This window comes from Sphaerodactylus townsendi, linkage group LG09 (genome assembly GCF_021028975.2).
Source record: "Sphaerodactylus townsendi isolate TG3544 linkage group LG09, MPM_Stown_v2.3, whole genome shotgun sequence".
Taxonomy (NCBI): domain Eukaryota; kingdom Metazoa; phylum Chordata; class Lepidosauria; order Squamata; family Sphaerodactylidae; genus Sphaerodactylus; species Sphaerodactylus townsendi.
In genome coordinates this window covers 31,891,508-31,915,826 of record NC_059433.1, presented here as the reverse complement: position 1 = coordinate 31,915,826, position 24,319 = coordinate 31,891,508, and the positions used below count along the sequence as shown (strand labels likewise).

General features: G+C 41.3%; 1 protein-coding gene across 4 annotated transcripts in view; it reads right to left on the bottom strand.

The window, feature by feature from the left end:
• Positions 1-24,319, bottom strand: part of ZNF516 (zinc finger protein 516) — a 141,680-nt gene that overhangs the window by 5,772 nt on the left and 111,589 nt on the right. For 3 of the 4 annotated variants that reach the window (XM_048507607.1, XM_048507609.1, XM_048507606.1), the window contains 2 exons: positions 15,254-16,711; positions 8,663-8,767 (listed from right to left, as the gene is read on the bottom strand). In XM_048507607.1, the coding sequence (XP_048363564.1) occupies positions 8,663-8,767; positions 15,254-16,711 (1,563 nt within the window). Of the gene's footprint in view, positions 1-7,672; positions 7,741-8,662; positions 8,768-15,253; positions 16,712-24,319 lie in introns of all 4 variants that reach the window. The other variant, XM_048507610.1, reaches the window with a different exon arrangement.

Sequence of the window (24,319 nt, the reverse complement as noted above, 5' to 3'; positions counted from 1 at the left end):
TTTTTTCTGGGTAAGAAATAGTCAGAAAACACACAAAAGAGAAAGAAGAGTTGGAGAGATACGGAAGAAAGGACACGGGCCTGAAGGTATAATTAGGGACAACTTATAAGGGACAACCTTCATAGTGATTTCGTAATAAGGGTTGCCCTCGAGAGCCAGTTGCAATCCACCCACTGAGGAAAGCCACAAATCTCAAAGAAACATGAAAGAAGTATCGCTGTCCCACAACATAAGAGCAAAATGAAGGCCAGAGGCTGAGGCAATGTGGGTATATGAAGAGGCGTGTATAAGAATTCTTCTCTAAGCAGACCAAGTTAGCAGAATTCTCTCTGGGCAGAACTCCAGAACAGAGAGCCACAGCTAACAGCCAAGCCTTTCCACAAGCGAGTAAGTAAAATAAGATCACAGCCCTCTGTGCTAATTTAGAATATGTAATTATCTTCTGTGAAGAAAAGTGCTAAAGAGGCATGAGCGGGTGGAAAGGCTTAGAAAGAAAGTTTGGAGAAAAGTTTACCTGTTATGTGGGAAAAGAGATGAACTGCAGTCATTACAGGCTGGGGATTACACCGAAATGTGGAGGATCCACTAAAGATGCCAGACATAAAGATGCCAGGGTGCTGAGGGCTATTTTAATGGGCTTTAAACCATCATTTGATTGCATGGTCATAAAAACTGCCAGCACAAGTTGCAAGCAAGAATTAGAATAACCATTTTTTCCAAACCAAATTCAGTGCCTCTGATTAAATAAACATATTGCTGCAATCAGAGGACAGAGAGCCACTGTTGAAATTTGAGGAACAGCCTTTGTCAGGTGGGGGGGGGGAGTGGATGTTACAGAAAAATATCCCCATAAATTTTTGAGAGGCCCAACTCACATAACTGTACTAGTATATCAAGAAATTAGTTGCATGACCCCAGGATGCCATTTTGATTGCGAGGAAAGGATCAGGATGCCCCTGCAGATCAGCCCAAAGCAAACTGTGCAGGAACATGGAGAACTACAGGATCAATTCAGGGAATTCAACTACCCAGAGCTACTAACTACATACAATTTTTCAGCTAGATACTTTGCAACTAAACAGAAGGTATTGCAATGCACCTTTCAGACTGCATACTGCTCTCCCATGGAGTAGCACAAATTGGGTAGCAGGTGAGGTCAAATGGAGGTCAAATGTTACCCTATTAGATTAGTGGTAAATTAATGAAAGTATGGTAAAGTGGCCAAAAAAAGGCAAACTGCATGTTGGTAATTATTAGGAAAGGGATTGAAAATAAAACAGAATTATAACATAACCCCTGTTATGTTATAATCTGTATAGATCTATGGCACAGCCTCATTTAGAGTATTGTGTGTGGTTATTGACATGGTATCTCAAAATACCATCACATTGCTGGAAAAAAACACAGATGAGGGGAACCAAGATTATCAAGGGGTTGGAGCCCCTTCCCTATGAGGAAAGGATAAAGAGTCTTGGTATTTTTCTGTTTAGGAAAGAGATGACTAAGGAGTAGACATGATAGAGATTTATACAATGGGGTGGAGAGAGTTAATAAAGAGATCCTTTTCTCCCCCTCATAAAATACTAGAACTCAAGATTATCCAATGGAAATCATGGGGAGTAGATTCAGGATGGAGAAAAAGGAAATATTTTTTTACACAGAGAATGATTAAAATGTGGAATTTGCTGCCAAAGTGACAGATCAGACAAACTTATGGATAGGTCTATCACTGGAGAATAGCCATGGAGACCCAAAGGGACTCTCTACATTCAGAGTCAGCCTCTGAAGACCAGTGCCAGGAGGGAACATCCAGGAGAAAGCCTCTGCCTTTGTTCCCTTGCTGTTGGACTTCCAGAGGATCTGAGTGGTCACTGTGTGAGACCAACCGCTGGAGTAGATGGACCACTAGCCTGACACAGCAGGACTCTTCTTATTTACTTCACCTTTGTCCCCAATGGGGACCCAGTGCTGATTACATTCTTCTCCATTTTATCTCCACAACAATCCTGTGACGTAAACTGGGCTGAGTGTGTGTGACTGATCCCTCAGCAAGCTTCCATGGCAGAATGGGGATTTAAACCTGAGTCTTAACCACCATATCACACTGACAAAGACTTTTAGTATACAAAACAAAATACCGATGCTTAAATTGTGCATGCAATAATTCAGTTATCAGGGGATTTTAAGATGGAAATTAATTACCTTTAGCCTACCATTTTAGCCTTGTCTTTGGAATTGTGATAATTTGTAACATAATGACGTTTATGAGATGTCTGTACCACCTTGTGGCACTTCTTTGCATTTCTTCCTCATTCTTTGTTTGTGTGCCCCAAATACAGTTTTACTACCGGAAAGGTAGACTCTGTATTATTTTTAAATATTACTAAATCTGTGTAACTGCACTTATATATAGCATACTTTGGGGACAATGTGGAAAACAAGAGGCATAAACAAATCTTGAGATATAGGAAACAAAACCTGTTCTTTTCTGCATCCCATAAGGAACCCAACAGGAGAAATTAATTAAATGTGCAAATTTAACTGAAAAATCAGAAGTTGCCAGGATGTGTTCTGCTGAGTAGACCTATCTAGATATCACTCAAGATTTAATGTAGCACTGCAAAGCAAACTCAATCCTACTTTGTACAAAAATATTAGTTGTTCAGAAAACAAGTTAAATTGTCATTGAGTCGTTCATTGTGTATTATTTTGATTACTAGAATTCCTGGACCTCACATGGCTATTTTTTAAAAAATGTACTTATCAGAAATAAACTGATTTTTTTTCAAAAACTCAAAGAAGGTTATAACACTGAATGTCAAAAACAGGGTTTTTTTAATGAAGATACTGAAGTTGCTAGTTTCATTATACACATGATTGGGATTTGATTCCTTGCTACTACCATATACATCGACACTTAACTCTGAGAGGAAAAAATTGTCAAAAATAAGATTTCATAGTAGTTTTTGCTGCCTTTTCCCTTTGATCTCATTGTTCTATCCTCTCTCACACTTACATACATAGATAACAGCTTGGATAAATCTATTTGACTCTACTGCTAGAATATATTCCAAAAAATAATTTCTGATGAATATCTAAACAGAAGGTACTCTTCTACTATGAGTTTATTTTCAATCTTCTTTCATATTTCTTATTGGAAGGATTTTGAGGACAGCACTACCAACAGATTATTTCTTTTAGGGCTTATATATATATTTATTTTTAAAGGACTATATCAAGTTGGATGGAAAGCACCAGGTGCTCTCTACAAAAATCCTCAACCAATTATAATAGCCAGTCACTGGTTCAAATTTCTCAATGGCCCCACTTACTTTTCTGAAACACACTGTGGGTGCTTGGGGCAATGCTTGTGGATGCCATGGTACCCACAGACAATATGTCCTCTCATAGTAATTCAGCGTCTGGGCTTATTAATTCTGCTCAGTGATATCTGCAATTTGTGGAGGGCAGTCTTAATGTAAAACTGCTTATGATTGATGTTAACTCAGAACCAATTTTCACTGCACCCCATGGCCCGGATTCCTAGGAACTTTCCACACAGCATTATCTTTGAGACTCTCACAGGCAGCATTTATACACATAGGTAAATTCAAATTAAGTTAGAGTGGAATGTGAGGGAAAGTCATTTTTATATCAAACAGACATTCTAACTAATATAATTATTAGGTCTGATTTACAAATGTGAGAAATGCAAAACTAATTTAAGCAATTACTGCAAAGATGACCTCTGTTACACCTACTGAGTTGTAATAATGTACACATCGGTGATTTTTATCTGAGGTTTCTTTGTCCTCTGTTTGAGATTGAAAATTACTATACGTTTCTATCAACATTGTAAGTGAATGATTAAACCTTGCCAATGGAGGTGCCAATGAAAACAGCTAATCACCTTTCACAGGTAAGCATAATTTAAGTGGTTTGGCAAAACTGACACGTGCAAATCTGAGTGAACTGGAACCTCTTTCCTTCTGAAAGCTAGATCATTAATATTTGCCTAAAACATCCAATAATTTTATGAATGTGTTGGACTGATCAGGACTAACATAGTTCATCAAGTTTCTCAGGCATGGTAGCAGCACAATTGTATCTACAGTTTTAAGAGCCATTGTTGCACAACAACCTAATTCCAGGTGAACTATCCTCCAATTAAGACAACAACAATGCTTTTAAAAGAGAAATAATGACGCTGCCAAAATGCTGAAGGTACAGAAATCCCCTCCTTGCCTTTGAGAATGAAGTAAAAAGTGAGGTTGAAAAACAAGTGTACTATTGTTTACTGCCGTAATAAAGATGACAGGAGACAGGGTTAATATTTGCATTTTAATTAACAAAAAAACACACTGGGAAAGGCAGCAGATACATAAGGTGGAAAGAAAGTTCAGCTGTGACACAGAAGAGACAGAGGAACTGACTAGTCAAGCAACTAGAATCTGTACAGAAAGGACTGTAATCAGGCTGAAACAGCAGCTTTGTTCAATTGTTCAAAAGTTACTGTTAGAACTACTTTCAAGAGAAACCTTTTTAACAAAGCACCTGGATGCAATACTAAGATAAGTTTCCACAATGTCACTGTTCCATCACATCTACCTATTCTGGACGTCCAATTCACATGGCCCTTAAGAAAATTTTCACAACATCCATTTCGTATGAGACATATGCTAGTAAACAGCAAATGTCTCAAACACTAGCTCAAAAGAAATGTAAGGGAATAGCAACTAGGTATGGCAAGCTCAAAGGCCCTTTCCACACACCAAATGTAAAGCAGGTTGCAGGCGGGATAAATGGCCCGTACGGATGGGGCCAAAGAACCACGCTGGCCAGTTCTCAGAGATCTGAAGCATTCAAGGGTTCCATCAGAGTTGTACCTTTGCAAAAATGTGATAATCAATTGTTTCAGGGAAACCTTTCTGGACTGACATAAAGGAAATCACATAACTTAAATGAAATCACAGGATGTACATAGACTGATAGCCACGAGGAGTGGTGATTCAGTAAACCAGAATCACTAACCCTTTCCCCACAAAAAAACCCTTTATCTTTTTTTGGAGGGGGGGTTAAATTGAAAAAAACCCGAGGCTTTTCAGCAGAACTGGCTCATATTGCCAGCTTTGCGATCGGGGAGGGAGTCAGGTTGCCTGCAGAGACTCTCTGCAGGCAACCTCCTCCTCGATCACAAAGTTGGATTTGGGTACCGGCAGAGGCAGGAGGTGAGAGCTTCATGCGAATGCTGGGCTCCAGCATTCACTTGAAGCTCTCGCCCCTACTCCCTGCCGCTGGTTCCCAAGTTCATGTTGTGGGGAGGACAAATGGGGAAGGCAAGTTCTCCCCAGCACAGTTTTTCAAGTTGATGTGAGAAGTAACAGGGAACGGGAGAACTGCATTTTTCTGGGCTCAGCTTTTTAAAACCTGAAAAATTTAGGCACAAGCCAAATAAAGCCAATGGGTATCAGCAATTGTTGATACTCAGCCCTAATCAGAACAGGATCATGAGGAAACACTGAGGAAGGAAGAGAGCACAATCACCTCTCTTTTATCAACAGAGCACTTGTAGAAAACAGATGCGATTCCCCACCCACCCAACACACATTACTGTGGGTCCCACAGCTCCAGAAAATAGAAAGGAGTGTTGGGAGAAGCAGATCAAGAGAAAGATCCACAGTCCTTGCACCCAAAGATCACTGAATGAAGTCCATGAAGTGTGATTTAGCAGAGAAAGGCTTTTAAAATTCCACCAATTCTGGCAGAATTGATGCTCAAACTGGGCAAATCCAAATCCAAATCCAAAAACCTTTATTAGGCATAAAACCAGTGCCAGCTCAAACTGGGCAGCAATAGCACTCTATGGCCCTTTCCGCATCGCAACAGTGCGGGGGTGCGTCGGCGTGACAGACGCCGACGCACCCCCCCGGGACCGTTCGCATGGACGGTCCCGGGAGGGTGGCAGGCAGTGGCGCAGCCTTCACACAGGCTGCGCCGTCCCTGAAAGCTTACCTCGTCCCCTGGCCTCCGGCTCGTCACAGAGGCCAGGGGACATGCCCCCACAGGCTGGAGTGACGGCTCTAGAGTCGCAGGCCAGGGGGGCGTGTCCCCTGGCCTCTGCGACGAGCTGGAAGCCAGGAGACGAGGTAAGCTTTCAGGGATGGTGCGGGGACATGGCGCCTTCCAGCTGCTGCCGTTGGGAAACAGTGGCTTTGCGATGCAGCAGCGCCCCCCATGCGAACAGCTCTCTAGGGACGGCATTTTTGCCGTCCCTAGGGCGCTGTTTTTGGCCCGTGCAGAAAGGGCCTATGTTTTCACCACATTTTGTTATGACATTATATCAATGCTTATCATGTCCCCATGCCATCACATCTGTTTGGCTCTTTGTCGTCTTTGGGGTTCACATGTCATCATTTGTGCCAGGCATTCCAGGAACTATAATTCCTAGAATGCACTTGGAGGAATAAAGTAGACACTAGAAAAAGAGCTGAGTGTAGTGCAGCTTCCTCTTCTCTAGCTACAGTCGGCCTGTGGGATCTTTTCCCCTGGTCAAGCCAGGGTGGATGGGCATTAGACATTTACCACAAAGTCCCACCCTGACCGTTTATAAGAAAAATTTTCTTTTAGTCTAAGAAATTTTCTACACTTTTTTTTAACTTGGCCTTGTTCTTCATAACTTAGAATGGAATTTGAACCAGCTTGTACTATACTGTATCTCAGAAAAAGATTTTAGTACAATCAGTTGAGATACAGTGGTTGAGAAAATTGTATGCTTCTGAATTAGAATATAGTCCACTGCCTCCATCAAAATCATTATTGTGCATTATTGAACATGGCATTTGGACACAAGAGCATTTATAGTCCATTGAACAACTACCACCAATAGTTGGTGATGGGGAGAGCAGGGCTAAGTAGGCACTAGAACCAGGCGAGCATTCTACAACAAAGAAGTCCAGCATACTATGTTGTGTGGTGGAGGAACATACAACCCAACTAACATCTTTATCTGAGACAGACTATAGACTTTTGGGTGTTTGTGGAGGGGCTGGTGAGGAATAAGTGGACTGGAACAGTCAGACAATAACTAAAAGCACCAAGGAAGGAAGAAACAGTAAGAAACACAATGTCCAGGACAGCTGGGAGCATTGGTGAACACATGCAAATTCAGAGAACAGGTAAGTGCTTGTCAAGAAAGGAAAACACTTTGCTGAAAACAGAAACACACACCACCACACAGAGTCCAAGAGATTGAAAGGTAAGCGCCTTTGAAAGATAGGAAGTCTATAACAGTGCAATATGAATACTCTTCAGAAAAACACAGATTAATTGTGCGGTTGCTTCACTGAAGAAATCAGAGAAGTGGGTAGATTTAGCGAGATACGTATGTCAATTGTATAAATTATGATGTGTATTTTACACATTACCTTCCTGACTCCTCCCTCACTATAGCAGTATAGGTTATTGTTTGCACATTACATAATAAACTGCTTCTCTTATGTAAAGACTTTCATCACATTTTTGGATCAAAAAACGCCCCCAAATACAGCATTATGACTGTTTACACTCTAGCTACTTAAAGAGTTAGTGCTTTACTGATGAGTATCACTGTGCAACTTTTTTTCCCACAGCTACCACATTAAAAACCAAATACCCAATTAATTGTAAAACATACTTGTTTTGGGGCATCTGCGGAGGTGGTGTGAACTTCAGTACCTCGGAGTCCATTAGACTCAAATACCACTGTGGGAACAAGGGGGCTTGTTAACAGATGAACATTCAAGCTTCGTTAGTGTGCGTACATTATTTGAGTCCATTACAGATTAACCACATGAGGGGGGGGGGGGGCGGGGGTGAACGACACCAGCTCCTTGCCCGTAGCCGGAAAATACCAATTTACCGTAACACTTACTGTAAGAGAGTGTGCTAATGGCAGCCCAAGGCCACTGCCCTTTTTAATTCAGACTTCAGTGCTGAAGAAAGCAATCACTGACAACATTAATTATCAGTGTATGTGTAAAGGGACACTCTTTTTGAATTACTTACCATTTGGCCTCTGTCATTTTGCATCAGACTTCCTTCTGCATGCATCATTCACACTTTTCAAAAAAAAGAGGGGGGAATGTTCTAGTCTTACTGTCGCATATAATGCTACTGAGGTATCTTGACACATTGGTAAGTTTACTGTGTTCTCCACAGTATATCGTATTACAGATTAAATACGGCTGAGGGAGAGATGGAAAGTCCAGTGCGAAGAGGATTCGGGGCTCATTTGAAATAAAGAAAAGGCACTCTTTCAGCACACCATAAGGAAAAAGGAAAACAAAGCTTTACGTTTTGATCAAAAGGGCTCTTTGATTTCAATTTGTGCTGGTGGCAACAGAATTCATTAGCATACTCATTCGAGAGTATTCCACTCTCTAATTAAAATGTTTTTAAATCTGTGAAGAGCTTTGTCTCAACCGCAATGCATCCATGTGTACTAGAAGAGGAGAGGAATCCGGTATATGAAACAAAAAAGGGGAAGGGGCACTGATGAAAATCTTTACAACGTTAGTAAATGAAAAAGGGTTTTTAAATTCTTTTGGGTAGCACAGGAAGTTTAAAAATGTGTTAGAAAGGGCTTCCCCCCACCCCCTCTCAGAAGAGTGATAAGGAAAAGTACCTGTGTGAGACCTCATGTGGGTCCTGAGGTGACTGGGCTGGGAAAAACCCTTCCCACATTCGATGCAGACATAGTCTCCTTGTCGTGTTTGTGTCCTAAGCATCCCTGTGGTGGAGAGAAACGGGAGGAGGGAGAAAAGAGCAGTAAGGAAAGTTGAGAAGAAAACATTATGCCAGAGGAAAACATCATTAGTATGTCTAATGTGTCATTATGTGAGGCTACCTTCAGGCCCTGGATGACAACTGTCAGCCTTCATCTAGGCACTGGCTGACAGGCCAGGCACACACAGGACTGCAAGAATGCATAAATTACATTGAATTAAAAAATGCTCCCCATGATGTGCCCGCACCAGGACTGGCATGTCAGGTGTGTGCTTTTCATAGCAGCTGGATCCATTTTTCAGCCATCACCCAGCTTTGTCAAACAGTACATCAGGCAAATCAAAGTGACTCCAGCGTGGCGGAGACAAGTCACATGGATAATAGGAAGTGAGTAGAACCAGAGCCCGGCTGTCCCCCCCGGGCTGCAATACCTTAGAGACAAATGCAGAGTGAGTGGAGCCATCACAAACGGATCAAACCTTTAGCCCTGCCTTACCTGCCTGCCGGTGCAGTTTTGACCCCAGCCCTCAGAGGCACAGACGGAAGACATCTGTGAATCAAAGTGTCATTACGGACATTCTGAGCTAGTAGCAACACCGCAGTCTTCTGCCAGCCCTCGATAAACATGTTTTCTAGGCCATTAGCATTTGTAGAAAATGACTCAAACCTCTTCTTTTTTTCCAAAGGTCAGTTTACAGTATCTGACTTAAAGGGCTGGTCTTTGTCTTTTTACCACTGATCAAAAAGGACACATTTGACTTTTATTGGATTATTTCTTTTCTCAAAATATTTAACTACTTTCTTCACTATTTTGGTTAGACAGTCTGCTTAAAAGTGTGTGGGGGGAGGAGGTGTTGATGTTTTCCTTTACCATGATAAAAGTCCTGTGTTTTGTTTTGTTTTTAAATCCTCAAGTTGTGATCAATAAATATTCAGGCTTTGGAAACCATCACATTGATTAGATTAGTAATTTAAAAAAAGGATTCCCTGTCTTCATATTTTGTAATCTGCTCTAAAGAAAAAGTAAAAAGATACATTACCTTAGACACATAACAAGTACAAAATAAAAATATTCAATTCCAAAAATATTAAGAGAAAGCAATCCCACGCATGGCATTTCTTGATTGCAGATTTCAAGCATTAACAAAATCTATGATATACAACAACTGTGCCTGGGACCTAACTCAAAATCTAGAAAACATTTTAGAATAAAAGACATCTTGCTAGTTAGCAATATAATAATACGGAATCAAGGACTGATAAGACGATGTCTTAATTCTGAATAAGTTCTAATGAGTTCTAGAGTCTAAACTTTAATCTTGATCAATTGATAGCAGGTAAAAACTGATTTTCACTCAAGCCATTGGGATAACGGGCATGTTTAATTTCTTTTCCGAGTCTCTACCATTTAAGTGAAACAACGAATTCCAATGGGAAACTGTAAAAAGTTGCCCTTGGGGGACTATGGGCTCTTCTGCACTCTCATTTTTGTAGCTTGTGCATCCCACTTATTTTTCTTTTCTGCATTTGTTTACCTCCCTCTAGTGGTCACTTTGATATTACCTCACCTTATCCCCAGCATATTTTCCTGCAGTTTTAAAATGCAGGGAAATATGTCAGAGGTACAGTGATATAATATTAAAATTACCACTAGAGGGAGCAAAAAACATGTGTAAAAGAAAAAAAGAAGCAATAGAGGTATACAAGTGATTAAATAGACTGTGGTAGAGCCTTGCATGGTGGGGTGAAAGCTATTCACTACTTCTGGCAGGGACCTCCATTAAAGGGCAGGGAGCTCTATTAAAGTAAGAACTGTCCTTTATCCAGCTACTGCAATCAGTTCCAGAGATGCAAGGAAAGATAATATGTTCTGATGCTTCCCTTTCTTAAACAAAATAAAATGAAGTTTGGGGGTGAATGTAGACTAACGCCCAGTGCAGTTTCTGGATTGCAAGATATCTTTCCTCATCTCCTTGGTTCTACCTGGGGAAATCTTAGGCAGGGCATATTCTGAAAGGCAACAGCCTTAATGATGAACAGAACTACAGCTTATTAGAATAATGAGATTGGATGAAGGATTGGAGGAATCCATTTTCTTACAGATTCATGGAGGGATGAATGGTTACCAACTATGGACATTAAGGATAGTAAACCACTGAATACCAGTTTCAAGAGGCAACATCAAGGGAAAGACTTGACCTGATGGACCTCCATGGTAACGTGATTGGTTACTGTGTGAAGCAGGATGCCATACTAGATGCACTGCTGGTTTGATCCAGCAGGGCCGTCCTTATGTTCATTCCATGACATAATTTCCTTTCCAGCACCATTTTCTCCATGCATCCAACCCAGACATACTAAACTCTCAGTTCATAATGAAGAAGTTCTCTGTTCCTAGTTTTGTAGAATGATTTACTGAATAAGCCCAAGCAGCCAAAGAGTGCTAGCCACCTTTGGCAGCCTATATGCAAAATTTAGCTCAGCAGCCATGCTGCCTCCACCAGACATGATCTTTCTTGACCCTCTGATTTTTTAAAGGAAATGTATCAGATTATCTCTTAATGGAATGTTTTAATGGAAAGTGTGGTAGAATTTTAAATTATCTTAACAGTACTAAGAGAAAGGTGACTTTCTTGTGAAGTCCAAATGCTACTATTAATACCTAACATGACCATTCATTTATCTTTAATATCTGAATTATTACTCATGAAAAGTCAGGTGGGATGCTTTCAGACACAGTGTTCATACTGATTACAAAACTTTCCAAAGGGAATTTTTCAACATTTTGGGGTGCTGTGATTCATAAATGACTCATGTACCCAAGCTTTCCCATGCTCCCAGCCCCTTTCTTTTCAGTCTGCCTCAGCGCAACCAGGGTGGTTTGATGTGCAGGATGGAATGTGGTGGCACCATTTTGTGCCTATATTATTCTTGCTCTTGTAAGCAACAGAAGGGGAGAGAGTGGAGGCGCTTCACGTTCTCACCAACTACGAAAGGAGCAACACAGCAGCCTGTGTCTTGGCATGCCTCTTTTGACCTGTGCTCGCTTTACCTCAGTGCCACCAGCCTGCAGCTTGATGAGATGGGTTCAAAAGGTAGAGAAGGGATTCGAGGACCAGGTTCCCACTATTCCCTCAGCTAACACAGACCAAAACATATATACACACAAATACATACAGAAATCTGCTGTTCCCCAGAGAGATGACATACCGGTAGAAATGTTCTAAATAAATACATAAAACTCTCTCGTTATGGTAATTTCCACACAGCAAGCCATGTAACAACTCACTATGGGGATCAGGGAATTTAGACAAACCCCCTTGATCCCTCTGGTGAGTTTCTAGATGTGAATCAGCATGAAAGCTTCATGGGCAGGAATGCAGAAATGTGTGTAGCATGGACAAAATTTCCCAACTACACAGTGAACTTGCTCCATGGAGGCAAACAGTGGAGAGAGTTAACTGAAGCAACCTTCCCAATTCTCGATACAACTCTCTTTTTTACTTCGTGATGGAATATAAAGCAGTTTTTTCTTCAATATTTATACAGGATGAGTATGTTTAATGAATGTGCTTCCATATAGAGATAAGAGGCGGTTAGGACATCAGGAGAATAAGTTCCTTTCACATAATTCTTTATGTGAAAAATACAAAATTCTACCATGTGTCACAAGAAATGTTCATCACATGAAACGGAGGAGAATAAAATCACCCTGTGAGGGCCTCACTGCATCATATTATAGTGCAAGAAACTGACCTCACAGTACTTCTAATAACCTTTGTTCCTCCATAAGGTAATTTTACAGTCCAAACAGAATGTGATCTGAACTGTGTTTGGTCTTTCTAATATCACAATGTTTTCCATCAGATTTCTGTCTTGACATATGCAGATTAAACACACAGAAAAAAAAATTGCAAATTGGTGGCTGTGGTGATTTTGTCCAAGATGGACCGTGAAAATAAATAAATAAATATTTTGCCAGGATTTTTTTAAAGTTCATATTTGGCATTCCTAGAATTTTATGCAGATCACAATATCATTTTTGAAATTATACCTCTCGAGATCAACTCATATTAGAAAAGTATAGATGACCATAAATATTAGTCACTTTTATTTACATAAATTTCAGTTTCTCATCACACACAAGAATCCCTGTGAAACCAGATGGGGTAATTACCAGTCTGCCAATGTCACATTTGATACTATGATATCTGAAAAGAACACTAATACTAAAGTGGAAAAAATAACCCCTAAAGAATGGAGGTGGGGTTTTTAAAAAGACATTCTTAAGCAAGCATCAAGCTAGTAAATGTGTGACATAATACAAATGCTAATAGCTCGCACTGTTATTCTAGCAGTCCTTGCAGCCATGTCTCCCAGGGATTGGAAAATCAGTGTCACAAGAAGGAAACAAAACTGTGTACTCGTCTCTTGAGAACGCAAGTCCAATTTAAAATGTAAAAGCCAAACTTGCCCCAATTCCATTTCATGCTAAAGCATTCATAAGGAAATGCACTGTTGGGACCAATAAAGGTCTACTGTGAGGGAGAAGTACACTGAATATTCAGAATTAGAACATGAGTAATGTTTCTCGTGAAGTTATACCCACACACTCCCAAGTTTCTCATGCTAGAACGAAATTCAATAAAAACAGCAAAATCTGGCACTGGAACTAAGATGATACAAGCTAAAATAAGTCTTAATTTAGGCTAATCAAGGGTGGCTAGAACTCTAGACAGTAAACTGTTCTGTTGGATGGAATCCTTTTTTTTTTTTTACAGAAAGCAATCTGGCATTTATGAGTGCTAAGTTTTTAACAGCCCAATCCAGAGCCTGTGGCAGAAGGCCGTGGAACCACTTTGACACTGCGCCGCTGCCTCCAGGAGGGCTTCTTGGTGGTGCAGGAAGGAAAAAAACAGAAAAAGCCTCCCTGCCGCCGCCAAAGCTTCCATTCGGTCCTATGGGACTATGTAACCCAAAAGGGTGGCGTAAGCCCAAACCCCCCTGCGCCAGCATTCTGGCAAGCAAAGGCCATGAGGAAGTTGACTCAGGTTCGCTGCTCCCCCCAGCCTACCCTCAGAATGCTCCCGACCATGCTGCACAGCCTTTTGCAACAGTGGGGGCTTTCTGGTTGGGCACCACAGAGTTGTGCATTTGCCTCTTGCGCCTGCAGAGTAGGCAAGCTAGCACAGGGGTGTGCCAGCTCCCGAGGGGGACTTGGCCTCTTTCTGGATCGGGCTGCCCATGTACAGCAATTTATGCAAAAAAACATCCTGCTTACAAATTCCCACTATCCTTTCTGTCCCCATTCAGAGGCAGGATTGCCCCATTTGATATGATGTCATCATCATCATAATTATCTGGGAGTTACTTTGGCAAGGGTCTCCCTTGACCAGAAATCTCTTCAACCTTGGAGAAATTAGCATGTGAAACCGGGTAGGGACAATTTGAACAAATCTACCCAACTCATCATGCCTTCTCAAGTTATCTTTTATAATGTACATGATTGCTAGCTTGCCTTTTCCCCAAAGGACTTAAGGCAGGTTACATTCTCAATTAAAAATCATAATAAAGATACAATAAAATAAGAATGAAAATCTTGTGTTATATGGTAGATGCTGCACTGTATAGCTGCATTCCCACTTGATATATTTTGAGGACTGTATGATTCTTATATTTTTTAAAAATTCTATACTGCCTTTGTGTTTTTTCCCCTTTAATTTGGGTGACTTCTAACATGTGAAGGGTGAAACAGACACTGGCTATCAGTAATTTTTTTAAAAAACCTGAATTCACTTGGCAGATGTGATTGTACAACAACCCACGAAGTGTGGGAAGACCATAAACTGTGCTGTGGCTGGCAACCTGCCAGGAGGATTCTGAAGGTGGGAAGAATTGAACTGACACACAACACCACTTCTGATAAAAACTGGACATTACATCAGGTCCAAAACTCTATGGTTGAACCTGTGGTGTCTCCTGCAACGCGATGGCAACACTTTTGGTTTTCACCAGAAGTGATGTCCCATGACTCCCCATTTTATCATTTTTCTCCCTTTTGTCTTTTAGGCACCAGAGGGAAGAGGGAGGAATCACTGAGTGATCTCCTTCTACAGCGAAAGACCTGATCCTCCACAACCTCACGCTATCCCTGATCAAATCATAGTGAGCCAAAGTTCCTGCAGGAAGAACTACGGGGGTGGGTGGTGGGTGGGTTGTCAACCCATATATTTAGAAATTTGCCTTTAAGACAGTAGATGGGTAGACTGTGGATGGGCGTCGTAAGTTCACATAGAGTAAATTCACATACAAACTTCAGAGAGGTTTTTTCACTTTCCAAGCCACCGGGAAGCCTCTTGGGGGGCAATGGCTGGGTGCCCAACTCTTGGATAGGGCTGCCCATTACTCTGGCCAAGGAACCCAAAATTCTAATAGTTAAAGGAAACAGCACCTCATTTAAAACAATGCAAAGGGAATTTTTGATCCTTACCAGCATGGTCCACTACAGGGCTATTGGCACCCCATGTTTGGTAGAGAGAAGCAAGGTCCTTTGGAATATAGGTCTTAAAGATGTTTAAAATGTCCAGCCGCTTTTCATGCCCTTCCGATGGTGGCTCCTGCTTGATGGAATGCCCCATTGGAGGTGGTCCTGCTGTATTGGGCTGAGGCTGCATCAGTGGACTGGCTCTGGATCCTGCTGTGCAATTTGCCAAGGCCCTCATCTCATTCTCTCTTCTAGGAACAGGCTCCTGATGAGGCACTGGTGGATCTTCTTGAGTGATGTATGGATCAGTCTTACATGGAGGTTGGAACTGAGGTGGAGAGACAAATTTGGCCTTTCCTGGGTCTGAAGTGCAATGCTTACTTAAAGGGGAAATCCCAGCACTTACTTGGGGAACTGTATATTTTTCTGCTTGCTTACTGTTGGAGGGCTGTGAGTTGGGTCTAGATACAATTGTCTGGGAAGGTGCTGAATTTCTGTTAAAGCTTCCTGTTTGCATCACCTTGGAATTCACTTCATATTTTGCATTCAACTGGGATGGTTGTGCTACTGTGTTATACTTTTCATGGGTGTGGATCAGTTTTGACTGCCTGTACCCATCAATGCTGGATGACCGTGGGCCACAGTAACCAACGGATGGTACATCTTTAAGCATAGTTCCTGGCTTAGCAGTTGCACCAAGTCCAGAAGAACTGCCTTTAGATCCTGACAACCCACTTGGTACCTGAGTACGTGTAAATCTAGCTATGGGCAACGGCTGGCATTCTTTACCACCAAGAGCAGGAGGGGGACCGGTGCGACCACTTCTCACCAGAAAAACTAAGTTGTTTTTTATACTCTTGAATCCATTTTGCAGAACCCAAGGAGGAGCCATGGAGTTACAGCTGACCTTATGCCAAATTCTTTTATGCATCCACAGGACTTCTGGGTAATAGGTCTTATGACTACAGTAAGGACACGGATGGACAATCAAAGCAGCCTGCAAGGATGAGGTCAAACTCACATTGCATGAATCAGCCCTAGTTGACTTCTCACTTAGGTCTAATGGAATCTTCTCTTGCACATCTGGATCTCTACTAAGAACAGAGTGTTCATGCATATCTAGAGGGTTCTCTTTAGATAAAGTTTGCAATTCCAGTGGGGCTTGCAAATCTGACCTCATATCTGAACTTAGTTGGCCCACACTGGAAGTAAGGTCAACAGTCCTACTAGAGCAAGTGAGATTTTGGCTATACTGAAATATTGACTTCTCTGGGAACATGTTGCGATTCATGTGTTTTGGAAAGAGTTCTTGGATCTTGTTTTCTGGGATAGATGCCACAGTTGTCAATTCTGGTTTAGATTCAATGGCATAATTTTCTCCCATGTGGTTTCTTCCATTCTTAAGCTGTAGGGCTGCCACAGATGCATTTTCTTCAGACAAACTGCAGAGGTATGGTTTTTTACCTGAAGAGAAGACATAAGCAAAATAACTATGAAAACCAACACCAACAACACCCCAGTCTTCTATACCCTAAATAAAAGATAAAACATCTTTGGTAAAATATGGACAACACAGTCCTCAGATAACATATTTCAAGACATGAATCCCAGAAGAAACTTTTATGTGATAAAATCCCTTTTCCTCCAGTACCTCTTCCAAAAAGGCATCCTATCTACTATGGTGTGCTGAAGCAACCAATCCTCACCCCACTGAAAAATAACAGGGGAACTTTATGTTCAGGGTCATATTGATCAGACATGAATAGAGAGTGAAAAGCCCTCTGAGAGTGAAAAGCCCTTTGAAAGTGAAAAGCCCTTTGAAAGTGAAAAGCCCTTTGAAAGTGAAAAGCCCTCCGGGGATAGGGCGGTATAGCAAGTTTAATATAAATAAATAAATAAATAAATAATTAAATAAATAAATAAATAAATAAATAAATAAATAAATGAGAAAGGCCTTTGTGCAAACACAGAATATTCTGGTGATCTGGCTAACCCTTTATTGTAACCCTTTATTGTAAAAGCACAAGTAATCCAGTAATATAGGAAGGCAGTGAAATTTAGACACGCCTGGATTGTTCTTATTTTCAGAGGTTGCAAGTGCATTTACACAACTATGTTAGATTTTGATTATTCTTTTCTCTGTGCAGTTCTCCTTGGGTACACCTGACCTAAGATAGCATGAGAAAAATATTGTACGGACAACTGGTAAACAAACATATTTGGACAATAATTTCTGCAACCTCTTGGCAACTGCTGCAAAATGTACTTTTTGCTTGCACGTTACATTTTTCACGAACACATAAGCAAGATAATTAACACAAATAAAACAGCACCAAAAACATCTGTTCTACCACTCAATTGTGGTGGAATGCAAAACAACAGTTGTGAAGTGCAATGGAACACTGCAACTAGGAGGCACCGCTCTATGGATTAAAACTATCAATTTATTTATTTACAAAATATATGCTCTGCCTTTCTTAACTCATGTGGCTTAAAGGCTCAATGTGATAGATTGCCTACCTTTTTGATAGCATTATGAACTACTACTGTCCCAGATGAAAGAGACCTTGCAGATAAGGGAAGATGAATACAGAGCCGCTCAGTAATTTAAAATGCTAATATATACACTCTTTCAACATTTCCATTGCAAATCCTTATTTTTAAAAGTTACTAACAATCATATTAACAACAGACTCAAAATGAAGTAGGGAATGAGATGGCACATTCACATTTTGAAAATCATAGTGTGTATTTAGGTGAATGAACCTCAAAAATTCTTTGCTCTTGTTTTGTATGCAGCTCAAATATAAAACACTGCTGCTTTACTGGGAAAAAATAAAGGTTGTCATGTTTCTAGAACTATAAGTTATGGTATGTTCTCTTCTCATTCCACACCAGGATCCCAAACCATGGTTTCATTCTGGTTTGAAAACCTAGCTTTGAAAGAAGACAGTAAACTACAGTTTAGGGTTTGGACATAAATGCATTAGTTATTGATTGGCTATATGTGAGGGGAAGTGGGAGTGTCCAAAACCACACACACTTATCACAGAACAACAAAACATAGTTTGTTGTTACATCTGAACCATACCAACGTCTTAGATATGTATCTGATGTGAGATGCAGTATAAATTGGTGGTTCAAAAATAGAGTGTCCACAGTCTTCATGGTATAACATAAAAGTATACTTCATCCTGAACTTTGCTGGGTTTAATGTGACAAACTCAAGACAGCCAGTTTTATTTTCACATAGTAGTGATTTATATTGACCTATTAGGCAAGTTTCTTTCCCCATAGGTATGTCTATTTGTCAACAGTTTTCTAAGTCTAAAATAATGAATTAAAATTTGTTTTGCTTCGTCCCACGTAATCTTACCACTAGCACTGAAAAATGTCAGATAATTAAGCAGAATACAGACAACAACCTATAACACAAACTCAACAGCTAGATTTTAAATCATGGGCTTAAGATAACTTTATCTAACCACTTGTCTTCAGATCTAACAATACTTTACTTTCCCCCCACAGCCAATGCCACTGATGTTTCCCTCACAGTGGCTACAATGTGAACTCACTATAATATAATGACTTACACCTTACTTTAACAAGTCCAATATGGCTAGCTGATACATATGCTACTACAATGCTATAAGCAGGAGTGTTCACAACTTTTTGAAAACGGACTAATCAAATTGAAGCTGCATTTCCTTTCAGCAGCAACAATGAAAGGCATTGTTGTGGAATGTCAAACACTTTGATGTTGCTTAGTAAAACTCGGGTACCATTGTTGTCAAATTTGATCTGTTTTAGGTTGAGTTTCAGCAACAAAATCTCATCTTCAATTTAATCCGATCCCAGTTTTAATTCAGGCAAAAATGCCTTAAATCTTGGTTTAATTCTGAGTGATTGCTTTAAAACAATGTCTAGATCTCTCGTCTATATAAAGATCAAAGTAGAATTGTACATTCATCTGCCACATGCTGGACCATCTTTGTTTTAAAATGCTCTGCTTAGGTCTCAGTGCCTACCTAGTTAGGAAGGAACTAGGACCCAAGTGGAGCATTCTAAAACAAAAAACAGTCCAGCATGTGGCAGACGAATTTACAATTCTATTTTGATCTTTACATGAAAAAAAGTATAGCACAGCTGAATACATGTTACGGTAAGTTCATTTTCTTCTCAATTTTTTAGTGGGACAAGCTGCTTTGTATCTAAAGTGTTTCTTCCTGTGTACAGGAAGTGGAAACTTCCCTGACAGCACATGCACAGATCTATAGGTTACAGCTACACATCGAATCAAAAGAGTTGCATGGAATTATGTAATTCGACACTGTACATCTGCTGTGGCGCTGTCCGCCCCGCCCCAGAATGCCCCGCCCCCTCCGCTGCTCCATCCAGGGCGTTGCACCCCACCCTGCCCTATTAGCACTACGCCACTGCTTCTATCCATATAGGACTCACAGAACAGCTCTCTCTCTCTCAACCTGTGCGTGTATAAAAGAGAGGGGAGACACAACAAAAAGGAAAATGAAGGAAAATGAAGCCAGTGAGGAATTGGCAGCGTTTCAGCTGGTCCAAACCTCCCCAAAACAATAATGTACTGAGAGGTTAAGGTGGAGAACTCCCTGTATTTCATTTCTTATATTGTAGGCAGGCCAGACTCATATAAATAGACATGATCAAAACAAAGCGCAAGTTTATCAAAATTGTGGGGATATTAAATAGGAATTGGCAAGATAAAAGTAGGAAAACTGGGTTTCTACCTTCTTTTTCCCAGGTAATAATTAGAGGAGGGAGAGGGTGACTCCCTCAGTTCTATCTTCCTTTTAGGTTGCCAGTTAATTGCCAGTCCTATAATTCACCACAGAAATAAGCACCTGCCACCATACATGTGGATTAGTAGTGACACAAAAGCAAGAGGGTTGCAGCATTTGGGGTACTGTACAAACCAGCTTCTTCTACTCAGCCTCTGAGTACTTAGAATGGACTCAAGACCTTTTAGTTCAATATCAAAATTCAGATATGCACAGGAAACTTTCAAATTAAAAATGGTGTTACAAATTATATTGAAACCGATAATAGAGGGGCAATTTGTGTTGGAGAGATCTTGCGTGAGAAATTCCTCGTTTCAACACTTTCTTAGTCACGGCCCCCTCGTTCCCTAAATCCCACAACTCCTCCTTGATGTCAAGATGTTGCTGGAGGCACTACTAAGTATCATTTTTAATGAACTGTTTAAAGTGTGCTCCTGGTAATAATACTACGTGTGCTCTTTATTGACCAATCAAATCACCTACTGACAGGAGAGAGTTGGGAACTGCATTGCTGCTGCTAGAGGGAAATGTATTGGCCAATATAATGTGGGAATATAGAATAAGATTTGAGAAAGGTTCAAGCTGCAGGAAATGAACACATTTTGTCTTCTGGTGAATGTAATTCTAGAAGGATGTAAAGGGAGCCTTCCTGAAAACTTCTAATAGAAAAACAGGATCTCACCATTCCAACCCATTCTGTGAACATCAAGGGCAGAAGCTCTGGCACAAAACCATTTCACCTACTTTCTAAGCTTCTTTGGCGAACTTAATTTGGAGAAGTGAAAAGACCAGATAAAAATCCCAGTACACTGAGCGACTGAATGAAGTTGCTGAGATCCAATGAATATTTTGAGACTGCAGGTCCAATAAGAGAGTTGCATATTCTTGTACTTCCAAAACAGACCAGACAGATTCCCATTTGGTTTTCTTCAGGTTGAAGGAAAGAAAAACTAATCTAGGATGATAAAAAGTTTCCATCTAAAAAGTCATTTCTAGAGATGGACAGAATGTTACAAGCATCACACGGACGTAGCTGGAAATTGCTTTTCCTGGCTCAACAGCAGTGTGTAGCACTAGTTTTCACAATCTACTGTTGCGTGGCATGGATATTCTGCTGCAGAGGGAAAATTCTCTGCTCCATTTTTGGACACAAAAATACTATATTGTCGTAGAGGGTAATGGTTGTCTGTTTCATGTTTGAATAAAGTTTGTTCTGGATCAAAGTCTTGCCACACTGGTAAATAAGAAGAGAAAAGGAGTTTGGATTCATGCTCCATTTTTCTCTCTGGTAAGAAGTCTCAAAGCTGCCTTACAAACTCCTTCCCTTCCTCTGCCCACAACTGACACCCTGTGAGGTAGGCGGGGCTGAGAAAGGTGGAGCTGCTAAAGTCACCCAGCAGGCTTCATGTGGAGAAGAACGAAAACAAATTCAGTACACTAGATAAAAATCTGCTTCCATGGAGGAGTGGGGAATCAAACCTGGTTCTCTAGATTAGAGTCCACCACACTGAACCATTACTGGCTAAGTAATCAGAATGGACTATATCAATCACTGTTCCAGTCCAGCATCACCAAACAGTTCTTTATGTGGTGCTGCAAAAATATTAGGGTCATACCAAAAGTTTAGAAGCAGTACCTTTGAGAATTAATCCAAACAGTAAGTATGCATACCTTAATCCTTAACACATATGTTTGTGGTAACAACCTGGTTTAATGCTAAAAACAGCCAAGTGGACTAAACAGATCAGTGTGTCACTGTTGTGAAGAGCATTTGAGGAAAATGTACATACCCATTTGTGACGGTTCGACCATGTAAATATTTTATGTTTCATTTCATTGTTACTGCAATTTAGTAGTAGAATAAGACTTAGTAGTAGAATAAGACAATTTAGTAGTAGAATAAGACTTAGTAGTAGAATAAGACAATTTAGTAGTAGAATAAGACTTAGTAGTAGAATAAGACAATTTAGTAGTAGAATAAGACTTAGTAGTAGAATAAGACAATTTAGTAGTAGAATAAGACTTTCGTCAGCTTCCACCAAACTTTTGAGATGAGAATACCCCCAACACGGGCCTTGAACTTATGCCACCCATTATGCCCCATGAAGGGCTTTCAGGCAGATGGGGTTTCCTAGTTTTTGCTGCCTCCCTGTGCTGCCTGGAAGCCCTCTGAAGGCGGCACAGCAGTGAGGGAGTGGTGCCATCTCTGGCTTCTACAGCCTTCTGCATTGAGGTGTTCATGTAATATGTTGGTAGAAGCTGAAATTTGTCGAATTAGGTGACGGCCTGATTTACCATTCAGTGACACAGCTACACAGAGTTCACTGAAGCTGATAAATTTAGAAAGTATAATTCTTAGGACGATACTGTTTGGCTCCTGCAGATAATTTCCTAGCTGTGAGACAAGCATTTCTGTTTTGTATTATATGACTCTCATTATTACATTTTATCACTAGATTTCTGGCTTTTTGACTGGCGAGGCTGCCTCAAAGTTCTGTATTTTACTGTGGTAGCTGAGAAAATGAAGAGTTAATACAGATGGCCTTCTGTTGCAGCACAGCATTTAAAAGAATTTTAATGCACCCAGAAAACCTGGTTAACGTTCCCATAAGCTTTAGGTTTTAAAATAAAAACCAAATATAAACTATTGTAAAAATGTCAATTCAGTTGGTTGGTTTTTAATTCTTAGTTGGTTTGTTTTCTGTTGATTTTATTGTACTCAAATATGCATGTACAGAATTCCTAGATAAATAGCTCATTTATTTACACACACACACACACACACACACACACACACACACACACACACACACACACACACACACCCACACCCTGAGAACTATAATCAGAAATCATGATTTTGAGCCATTATAAGTTAAATAGGAACTTTGCATGAGGTTTGCAGAAATATTGTTTGGCCCTTGTTTGGCCCAGTTTTCCCTGCTCTCCGAAGCCAGTGTCGACAGGGTTCTGGCTGCTGTTAGACCTACTACTTGTCCTCTGGATCCGTGCCCCTCCTGGCTTATTAAAGCCTGCCAGGAGGAGCTACGACCCCACCTGTTGAAGATCATCAATGGCTCCCTGGAGCAAGGAGTCTTTCCCGGGTGGAGTTGAAGGAGGCAGGTAGTCCCCACCACTCCTTTTAAAAAGACCATCGTTAGATCCAGGAGATCTGGCCAATTACCTGCCCGTCACCAGATCTTTTCGTTTCTGGGAAGGTAATTGAGAGAAGTGGTGTTGGAGCAGCTTCAGGGCTTCCTGGAGGACGCGCACAGGCTTTTCGATCCCTTCCAGTCCGCTTCCGTGCTGGGCATGGGAGACGGAGACTGTTCTTGTACGCCATCACGGACACGCTCCGCGATACAGCTTTGACGAGGAGGTGGATCGCTGCTGGTATTAATATTGGACCCATTACGCGGCGTTTGATATGGTCGACCCGCATTGCTTAATCTTTTGGCCCACCGCCTGGTCCGCTTCGAAGTGCGAGGCACTGTCCTTCAGTGGATTGTCACCGTTCCTCGGGACCCGAGTCAGCAAGTGTGGTGGTGGGGACCAAGCCTCCCAGAAGGTGCCCACTTCAGTGTGGTGTGCCTCAGGGGGGCATTGCTCTCCCAGCTATTGTTTAACATCTATATCGCGACTCACTTGCTCAGTTGGTGCGGAGCTTTTGGGCTGATCTGTCATCGCGTATGCTGATGACACTCAGCTCATTCTGCTGATGGAGGGGGGGACAGTTGCCGCCCTACTGCAGCTCTACAGCATTGTTTGGAGGCGGTTGCTGGATGGTTGCAGCATAGCAGGTTAAAACTGAATCCATCTAACACGTAGATCCTTTGACTGGAGCCGGGAGGCGGGGAATTTTCAGTCAGCCGAGGTGGGGAGGGGCCTTCATTTGGCACCAGCTCCTCCTCCGTCCGCATAGGCCTGGGTCCACCTGGATTCGTCTCTCTTCGGTCAATGGAGACCCAGGTGGGCCCATATAACCCGGGTTGCGCTTTTTTCCATCTTCGAGCCGGCCCCGGGATTTGGGCTCCCCTTCCTCTCCTGTAAGGCAGACTTCTCGCCACTGTGATCCGTACGAGCGGTCGCCTCTGAAGGCTAGACTATTGTAACTTCTAAGCTCTCTGCTTGGGCCTTCCTTCGTCTGATCCGGAAGTTGAAACTGGTGCAAATTACATGCATGGCGCCGGTGTGCTCACAGGTGGTGCCTTTAGAGAACACATTCAAGCCTGTGTTCTTTGCCGCTACGGTACTGGAG